A 10,887-nucleotide genomic window follows, 5' to 3' on the forward strand; every position below is an offset into this window, starting at 1 on the left:
GTCTTTTGCAGAAGAACCTTATGTTAATAATAATGGTAGTCGTCAATGTGAGAAGAATAGTGAGTCTTTTTTTCAGCTTCATGCTGTATTCCGGATATGGCAAGTTAGGTAGTGGGAACCTAGTGATATAACACTCTGTTATCCACTTTACCCCACTTTATACCGAGCCGGTCTAAATACACTATCAATGATGTGATACAAGAAATAAAGTTATTTTAGTTTTACACTATATATATATAGGAAGATAGGCAGAGTTTCCTTTGCGTTATGGCCTAGGCACTCTGTTCTCTATACACTGTCCAATTTTCATTACATTATATCGAATTTTCGTTATTCAGTGGGAAACTCAATAATTTATTCCCACGAATGAGAATCGAACCCAAAACCTTCATGCTTACAGTCAGAAGAAAATAAAATTAATTACATACAAGTGAATTAAATACGATAAAATAAAAGCATAAAGAATTAGTCGAAAAAGGAAAACGGACCGTAATTAATAGGCTACGTAATTTGTGCCGTGAAATTAATTTGAGGTTGAACTGTGCTCTTACACATCAAGGTAACTCTTTTCATATGTGAAAGTAATTATATTACTTTACAAATATTTAATATATTTACATGTATATTATATTTATAAATATATTATATTAATATGAGCATATGTATATTCAAATTTATGGAGCAGTGCGACAGTGTCTGTGCATGATGGTGGTTGTGAGTTCTATCCCCACTCAGGGGAATATATTGTTTTTATTTTTCTCGTCATAGCGAGACAAGGGGCGGCGTTGGATTCCACTAGTCAACCGCAATATTACGAACTTGCTTCAAGCAAGCAACTACTACTAAACCCTACGTTTTTATCAAACTACTTGGAAATTCTTATATTATGCTTGTTACAATTTATTTATGTTGCTAAAAAAGTCTTTTAAGATAAAAGCTACTAAAAATATTTAAGTTATCTCAAATAAATTAAAAAAATATGTAATTAAATAAAAATAAAAATTATAGTTACTGAAAGAGAAAATATTTTTAAGAATTTAAAATAGAATAACTTTTTTGTATAATTTTGCTTATCAATTTATTTAACTAGCAAACGAAGATCAAAGATCATTTTATATATCTGAAACTTTATCTATAAATAATAAATAATTATTTTTGTAATAGAAGCCATCGCCTATAACTTTGCGTGGAGTTCATGCTCAGTTCATTTGCCTCGTTACCAGAGCGAAAAATGAAAATATTAAATATTTCATTCCACCAAGTGGAAATCGAACCGACAACCATCAGGTTTACAATAACACAATAGTCCACTATGTCACGACAGCCTCGAATTTCGGCCTTTTATAAAAAATAAAATGGAAAAAGCTCTACAAAAACTTCCAAACAATTCAATCCATGTATGAACAGACACGCTGCGGTTACCGGGTCTTTACTTCCACACGGAACCCGACTGACATCTGTCCGGGTGGTTAAAATAAATTAATTATTCACATGTATATATATATATATATACTATATCTATGACTTTGGCGGGCTATATGTCATTATTGTCCTAATTAATACTGATAAGACAATACAATTATAGGTTTATATAAATAACTATTTTTGTTTGTTTTTATTCTTTCTCAATATGTACATGCTACATTTGGATGCCAGTCATGGTACAGGGGAAGAAACGTGTGACTGTAAACTTGACAGATTATGAGTTGGATTCCCATTTGCAGAAATTAATTATTTGGCATTTTCATTTCTTTGCTGTGGTGTCAAAGGAAAGCGCGGCGTTAAGTTCCACCAATCAACACACAATGCCACTAAAAGGATGCCAACTGGAAGATAGGGAAATGAAGATCTTGACACTCTAGCTAATACATGGGGTGTCAAGCTAAAAGAAAAGAGGACAAACATACATACAAGCCAATTTCCAAATCACCTACAAACAGCACTATCAATTTGCCCCGACTATCGACAAAAAGCAACATGCATTAACGATGCAGCGTCAAATAACTAGAAAAGCGAAGGCGAGGGGAATCAGAAGAAACAAAACAACTACCTTTCACGGTATCACAAAGGGAAACACGGTAACTAGGACTGGTACTGGTAAGAATCTAGTACATGCTGTATAGGTACATTAAAATTTTCAATGGACGTTATTCCTTTGCTGTGTTTATTTTAAATTTTCATTTAAATTTGTATTTATTTTTTGTTAGTATAATAGTCTGGTTTTATTGTATTCTAGCGGACGCGCGCAGCTTCGCTAGCTTATTTAGGGGTGAATTCTAATAAATCATGAAACATGTGTTCAATGAAATATTTTTAAGAGTCTAAATTTCAAATTTTATAAAAATCGGTGGCGATTTAAGAATTTTTCCATACAAACTTTCAACCCCTTTTTTGCACTCTTAGGGGGAGAATTCTAGAAAACGATGAAACACGTGTTCAATTAAATACTTTTAAAAATCTAAATTTCAAATTTTATAAAAATCGGTGCCGATTTAAATTTTTTTCCATACAAACTTTGAACCCCTATTTCACCCCTTTAGAGTTAAAATTTTTCAAAATCCCTTCTTAGTGGATGTCCAAATTGCGAAAGTAAACATCTGTCCAAATTTCACGTATCTACGCACAGCGGCTACGGCTGTGCGTGCGTCTTACCTCAGTCAGTGAGGACAAGTCCTTTTATATATATAGATGATGGTCGTGAATTCGATTCCCGTTTAGAGTGTGTTTTGTGAGTGCTGATCAGAAACAGATCTGAATTTAAAACCGCTAAGTACTAAAGATGTCTGATATATTTTTTTTCACACTGTATCCCGCACATAGCGAGGTAGGCAGAGGGAACCTTGGAACCTAATATTAAGACACCCTGCTCCCATTAAGACACTTCCCCATTTTCCGCAGAATTCTGGAGGTCTTACGTGTTGAGTAGCAGAACTTAACGCTTTTGCCTCGTCACCAGAGGAAATGAACATATTAAATATTTCATTTTCTCAAGTGGGAATCGAACTCACAACCTGTCGCGCTCACAGTCTCACAATTGTGCCCCTGAATCAATATTGGCCTAAATATAAAGATCCCAATATAATCTTTTTTTTTTATTTTCAAGCGTAAGTGATGCACTAAAGCTTGTAGGCAGATCTTTGTACAGCAAAATAAGAACATTCTGGTGTATTATAATTTTTCAATTAAAAAACAAACTGCAGCAGTTTTTTAAAATAAGCAAAAGAAACCTTTACTAGCATTTGGATATTTACCTATTTCAGAAAATCAAAAGGAAAAAACTATTGAACGAGCTTTACAAAGGCAGCTCGGTCTAAAGGCAAAGAATCCGTGCGGTACTTTGAATGAACTTGGGAGTTTTTTGTGTATCCTTTTGTGTCTATTGTTGGGTATTCTATAAATAGTTAAGAGTTTTTCTTGTCAATTTATTGTGGATTTTACTTTAGATTGTTGGTACAAATATATTAAATTTAGTTGTTATAAATGTATACAATTCATTTTTGTTTGCTGTATGACGCCCATAGAAGCAGTAGGCTGAGGGAATCTAGCCTATCCTAGACCAATTTTCGAGATATTGTCTTTTAACAGAACGTTAAAATGCAATATTTTTTTGAAGAAATACCTGTAGGTCCACGAAAAATACCTATAGGTTTTTATTACGCGGTGGATTTCATACAAAACGCATCAAATACGATGCATAAATGCTCGTATCTTTTAATTGAATCTTGATCTTTTCAGTACTCTTAGGAACCTGAATATTTAATAATAATTTCAACGTGATATTTCTACACGATCTTGACATAAATGGTCTTTATAGATAGACACCACAGACAACAAAGTTATCCTATAATGGTTCCGTTTTGTCTTTTGAGGTACAGAACCCTAAAAGTAGAATATTTTATGTATTATATTTTTCTCAGTGGTTCGTTATCGTACAAAAGTACAAATAAAATGAACAAAAAACAAGCTTTTAAATCAGTACCACTAAAATCTTATTAAGCTCTGTCGCTTCGAGGGTAATTTTTACAAGTCACATACACATACAGACCTCGATTGTGTCACAAGTAAATAAAAATTGAACTTTATTATTTAGGCATAAAGTCTATAATCGTATGCATAATTTCAAGTGGATTTTCCTTTAATTTCCCTCATTCCAAAAAATAACCGTGAGAATTATCACGTGGAAACTTGCGGGTATCCTCTTAGTGCACCTTTTTACTTTAAAGATTTGAAACGATAAAGTAAGGGAACTTTTGCGGGGATTTCGTGTTCCTTTGCCTTCCTTTTTGAAAGGGAGCGGAGTTAAAAATGATGTGCATATAAGTTATCCGAAAATTATAAGTTCGTAGTGTTGGAATAGACAAAAGAAAGAAAATAGAAAGCATAGGCCCAGGATATCTGATATGATATTTCTTTTTCTATTTCCGCTTTATTGCGAGGAATAAAAAATCTATTTTTAGATATATATTTATAAAAAAAACTTCTTAAGCATAAACTGGCAACTTTATAAAAAACATAAGTACCATTTTTCTTAAAAAATAACTATACTATTTATTTTATATTGTTAAAAAATTACTCACACATGGGGTTTTTAGTAAAATAAATAATTAACTGGCATTAACTAATTGACTCCTTTGTGTGATAGTTAATGTTGTTTACTAGTCTAGACTAATTTATTTTCCAGCAGCAGCACGTTCCTCATTCTCCTGTTCCAATTCCAAAAGTCTCTGCAAGACTCTTTGTCGTCGCCTTTCCATGGGTGTTTTCAACCACCAAGATTCTGCAGCAGCGTCCTGGAAATTTAAATATACAAAAAAAAGAAAAGAGAGACACTAGACTAGTAGAGGTGCGTGTTACACATGTTGCCTACATATGTATAAAATATGAGGCAGAAAAGACCTTAACCGTACCAGCTGAAAGTTCTCAAAAATAGATCCCATAGTGAAAGTGTTAAAAATGGATTATACACACTGTGTTCATAGATTCGATTCTCACTTACATTTGATAGGAAGTATTTATAATAATCTTTTTTTAAGGTTAAGCTTGTCTTTATAAACTTTCGTTAAATTGTGTTATTTCTACATTTTCAACTTCAGATATTTTTGTTACTTAAACTATACGTTTTGTTTTTAATAGTTTTTAACTAGCTCTTTTTTACACTCTCACTCTTAAATACAAATTATATTTGTATGTAAGAGTGTTTCTTAGTGTTTCTTCACTGATATGTAAAGTTAAATAAACCCGTTAGGTACTCGTATATTATCATAAATAAATTGGGAAGGGAACCCATACCATACAGTAAATTTACATTTAATAATTACTTCTAAATAAACTTACATGTTCTACATAAACAGGTTCAAGGGCACTCAATTGCACAGCTATCTCTTGGGCGGTGAGTGCTCGTATTCGCAACTGAAGACGTCTCTTAGTTGTCAGCACTGAATCCAATGCTGATAATAAACTACCTGAAAAGTTAATAGGATAAAATATGAATATAATTAATATCGTGTGACCGAACCAAATGTAACCCGCAAGGTAACTCTTAGTGGGATCTGAAATCACAAAAATCGCGTGTTACCTTCACTCTGTATCCCGCGTGTACTAGAGTAGGCAGAGGGAATGTAGTATTAAGTGGAAGTTCACGCACTGCTCAATTTTCAAGGCATTTGCGAATTGAGAGACAGAAATCAACGCTGCGCTTAGTCCTGGTACCAGACCGAGAATAAAATAATTATTCATTGCCTAGAGTGAGATTCGAACCCCCACTTACTACGTTTACAATCACACACTGTGCCGATTAGCCACGACTGCCTCTCAACATCAAATTTATTTACGCATATTAAAATATACATTTTAAAAACATTTTCATACTACCAAAATAAAAAAACAAAACTGACCTATTGTATACGAATCGGAAACTCTCGATAAGCATGATAGTTCTAATCTCGGAGACAAAGCACCAGCCTTGTGCAGCTTAGTTCGCCACATTAAGGATATACTTCCATAATCAGCTCGTGGTATTTGTATGACTTTCGCGTAACATTGAAATAAAAGTTTTTGCTCAGCATCCCATGGAGTTCTGGATGTACCAATAAATAATACTCTGTCTTCTGGACATATCCCTGTAAATATCTTTATATATTATGTTTACAAATCGGCAGAAACAAAAACAACTCTCAAAATCTTAACTAGAATTTGAATTCAAAAGCAAAGTCTTCGTACATACTATATGCTAAATGCGGGATAAAGCGTGAAACTAAAAAAAAAAAAATACATAAATATATGTTTTTGCAGTACAAAATATTCCAAACACGAATACCTTTTATAATCTTCACCAAGTCCTTTTTCAGTCTTTTCGGATCTGTTTTATCTGTCTTTGGTATCTTTTTGACAAAAGGCTTTTCAGCGTCGTCCATCCATATCACAGATGGCTGAAGGAGTCTCGAGACTTTCATGACGAGATGTATTAACATGATAAGTCCTGACTTTCCTGGATATTTTCCAACAATGTTTGCTGGAGTTAAGTCAAATAACATAGCACCTGTTTCGTTGCATATCGCTTGGATGAGCATTTTTTTGCCGCTTCCAGAAGGACCTAATGATTTTAAATTAAGCTAAATTCATTAATATATTATTTTATGTATGATATCGATGAAAATGTTTTAATAAAAATCTTTACACAAAACGGGTAGACGGAGAGCACCTGAAAACCTAGTGATAAGACACTCTGCGTTTTCATTGAGGATTTCGTTCTCCATTTCCCACAGAATCCTGGGGACTTCGTGTGGAGTGGCGGAATTCAACGCTACACTTTGCTACCTTGTATGTAGTTATACATAATTTTTGCTGCGTTTTGTATGCAATTCGTCGTTTAATTTAAATCTAATTAATATAAGAACACTTTCCGTGGACCTACAGTGTATGGTAGGGTATACGGAGTGAAAACTTACAATACAAAGAAAAAAAATCGAAAAATGAAAATTTATATAAATATAGAAAGGTTTTTCATATATCATTACAAACATACTGGTACATTTGTAATTGAGTGCATAGAAATTTTATTTAATATAGAGTAAATTTAAATTTATCAACTTTTATAATATGTACTTCCCGTTAATGTACAATACTAAAATTGATACGGAACCCTCGGTAGGTATATGTGTTTATTAGTTACCTGCAATAAGTACTGATCGGACAACAGGAATATTTGCCCTTATACTTTCTGTCCCAAGAGGAAGTATGCAATATTCTTTTATAAGCTGGCGAATATCACCCAGGCAAGGATTTGGTTCCCGACCCTGGTTTCTCCATTCTGATCCAACATAACTCTTTTCACCAATAAAGTCGTCTATTTGAACAAATGGATATGGACGAATGATTCCATTACTAACTAATTCCTCAAATAAGGATTCTGTTGTTCTGTCGGGTGTTAAATCTTTCTCTTTTTTCTTTTTACTTTTTTTACCACCTCGACGTACCTGGAGTTAAAAATAAATAAATTATAATATTGATAACGGCAATAGGTTGACGCTCGAAATAATACTGAATATTCAATTGTATTCCTAATATTTTTTTAATAATTTTTCAAGGTTTTAATCACACATTAAAGGAAGAACCTTTAATGTGTGATTAAAACCTTGAAAAATTTCACATTACTTATAAAATAGGCCTAAGAACAATGTTGATCTAATAAACTTAATTTTATCTTACTTTTTTTTGTGGCTTCTTGGATTTTTTACCTTTGTGAGCTCTATCTCTATCAAAGGCGGCTTGTAAAAGTTCTAACTCATTTCTCATCAATTCATCTACAATTTTTCTTATTTCTTGTTCTAATTCAACCATTTTCTCTCGTTCTATCATGTCTTTGTCGTATTTTTCATGCTGTATTATTTCATCATCCCTAAATTTCCATATATCTTCGTACCTACAATACAAAATAAATATTCTAAATTGTTTATAGGTGCAAGTCCTGGCAGTTATTTAAAAAAATAATCATACTCTTCATTCGCATCAACCATATCTTTTAAGAAGGATGAGTTGGTACATTGAAAGTTTTTTAAATTTGCTTCTTCATCTTTATTTTTATTTTCTTCAACTTTGTTATTTTTTTTGTCCTTACTTTCTTTACTTTTTTTGGAATCTTTCGAAGAGACAGGAGATGATTTACTTAGGTCACTATTCATTCCAGTTCCTAAAAATAATATTATTATATTAGTTATTAGTAGGTTAAATTTTGTATTTTAATATTTGCTTAATTTTTATAATCCTATCGTCACCTTGTCTGCTGTACATTGCTCTGCTACCTCCTCCCTCTTCTGATGGAAAATCCGGAAATTTCCCAGTTCTTTCGTAATATTCTGCAATCCACCTTCTTAGTTCGTCACCGATACGTTCATTTATTTTCACACCATGTTGTGCTTTAAGTTGTTCTTCCAGTTTTACTAGAGCCTCTTGATATTCTGTATTACGTTCTTTTTGGAGAGAACGCCGAATATTTTTTACCTTTGGTTTAAATAAGTTGTATTACTACGGGAAAGTGGAGCAAGCATCCACCCTCATAAACTTATATTATTATTAACATAAGTAGTCTTTAAATTATAAAAAAACTTATTAAATTTTAATAATTTTATAAAATATGTATCATAAGTTTGTTTGAAATACAACCTCTTCCGCCCTCGCCTTGGCTACAGACTCTGTATATGCTGGTAACTCCATCCCAATCAGGAGTTGTTCTCGTTGTTTTCTCTTCCTTGTCGCTCTCCTCGCAATGAAACCTCGCCAAACTCTTTGTATGGCAGTTGCTGCTGATGCTGACATTTCACCTTTTTGATCTCGACCTTTTTCCTTTAGGAGGCGTATTTCTTTCATAAACTGGCCTCTGTAATGTATATTTACTTATTATGGAATTTTAAAAAAACGCTTTTCTCGTTCCGTAAAGTATGGTAAAGTATAGAAATATACAAGCTTTAATATTCTCATTATTTGGAAATCATTTCAATAAATTAAAATGAAATAAAATTTATATACAATTTTTTTTTGGGTTTTGGGTTTTGTTTTGGTATTGGGTTCGTAGCAATATTGTCGCACGTATACATAGGTTCCAATCCCACCAATTTACAATATATATAACGCTAATTTTAGCACAAAAAATGTCTAAATAATTTTGTCAATTTTATCTACTCATATCTCGTATTTCATAAAATTCACCATAATATGTTTAACTATAACCTCAAACGTCCTTGTCTCGCTCTTTCATGGCTCTGAATGATTATGACAGCTTGCTGCTCCGTCAATACTAAGGGTCTTGGTTTGGGCGGTTCATAGCCAAGTTTACGTAGAGTTTCCGTGATGAAGTTTTTCCGTTTCTCTACTTCATCCTCTCTCTCCCGAATGAAATATTGAGGAACACAGGGTTCTGCTTCGTGAGGTGTGACGCCAAGTTTTTGAAGTGACTGGAAGAAAATATTATAATAAATTATGATTTGATATATTTTTTAGCACTACACTGTATTCGTTGCATATGCGGGTAGGCAGAGGGAACCTGTGAACCTAGTATTAAGTAACGCTTGTCCCCTTGCGCCAGGATTGACCTCAAAACAAATTAGTAAATATTAAATTTAGAAATTTTGTTATAGAGCTTATTTTACTCGTATATTGTCATTCAAACCATATATGTGCTCAAAATATTAGATAAACATATTAGGGTTAACTGGTGCAAATTTCATATACAAAATTTAATCCACACGCAGGCACTAACTAGACGAATACGAAAATATATTTCATAAAGTAACAAAGCGAAATTATGAAATGTTTAAAAAAAATAAACTAATATGTATTTTTTTAACTTCACGCTTCACGGAAGTATATTAATGAAAGCGGCGTGTCTTACCACTAGGTTCCCAGGTTCCCGGTGCCTGCCCTGGTAAGTGCGTGTTATATAATAGTATTAGCACGTATTTTTTTGTAATTACTTACCTCATCATCATCATAAGTGTAATCAGATAAGTGAAGTTCAACTAAATCGTGCTTTATTTCTAGCAGTCTCCCCAAGCAAGATTCCAGAAGTCTTTTGACAATCAACCGCTTCTGAGGCTGCAGTATTTGGTCGTATATAATATCCAATCTTGCAAGTAGTACTGTATACCTCACCCTCAATTCAGAGAGCAATGGTTGAAATGTTGTCCTTTCGGTGGTACCAGCTTCAAATACCGCTTCATCTGCTTGTGTAGCTTCGACTATTAATTCTGATGTTTCACATAAGAAATCGTTATATGTTTTGTTGGACATATTGTTTTTACGTTATTCTTGTTATAATATTAGATTAATATTAATAATGATATTAAATAACTAATAAATATTAAAATTATCAATTAACTTATTAATTTTTGTATTTAAAATTATTGTAATAACTATACTAATACAAGTAAAACTACAATTTTTACACACGAACTGTGTTTAATCTTTAACAATATGCGCGGCTTTATCGAACAAACATTGTAACAGCATTTTTAGTTGGTTGCCAAGTCAACCTTACCTATTAATATTCTGATTGAACCGACAGATTTGAAAGTAGTAATGTATTTGTTTCATTTTTTATGTAAATAAATCCTCACATTGTCATTAACAGATCGTATGACTGTAAACAGAACAGTGATGGATTGGATTAAAACTAGAAAATATTTAATATTTTCATTTCCTCTCTTTGGTAAAGAGGCAAAGGGCGTTAAGTTCTAATCACGCAATACCTCCAGTTCGAGGGAAATCGAAGATAGTGTTTTAATGGAAATGGAGTGCTAACACTAGATTCCCAGGTGCCCTCCGCCAAGGCCAAGGCTCCGTGCGGGATACAGCGTGAAACAAAAAATATATATAAAAACTAAAAATAGACTA

The 10,887-nt window shown here is 32.8% G+C and overlaps 1 protein-coding gene across 1 annotated transcript; it reads right to left on the reverse strand.

The window, feature by feature from the left end:
* Positions 1-4,670: 4,670 nt before the first annotated feature.
* Positions 4,671-10,284, reverse strand: LOC146537006 (dynein regulatory complex subunit 11). The gene is made up of 11 exons (XM_085189481.1): positions 9,973-10,284; positions 9,226-9,449; positions 8,662-8,875; positions 8,274-8,499; positions 7,996-8,188; positions 7,708-7,921; positions 7,172-7,475; positions 6,317-6,592; positions 5,895-6,119; positions 5,335-5,462; positions 4,671-4,790 (listed from the first exon to the last, which is right to left on the reverse strand). Exons 1-11 carry the CDS (start codon positions 10,282-10,284, stop codon positions 4,671-4,673), a joined length of 2,436 nt encoding a protein of 811 aa, XP_085045607.1.
* Between the last annotated feature and the right edge of the window lie 603 nt (positions 10,285-10,887).

Source organism: Heliconius melpomene, chromosome 8, assembly GCF_056956725.1.
Source record: "Heliconius melpomene rosina isolate 202511_hmr_F chromosome 8, ASM5695672v1, whole genome shotgun sequence".
Classification (NCBI taxonomy): domain Eukaryota; kingdom Metazoa; phylum Arthropoda; class Insecta; order Lepidoptera; family Nymphalidae; genus Heliconius; species Heliconius melpomene.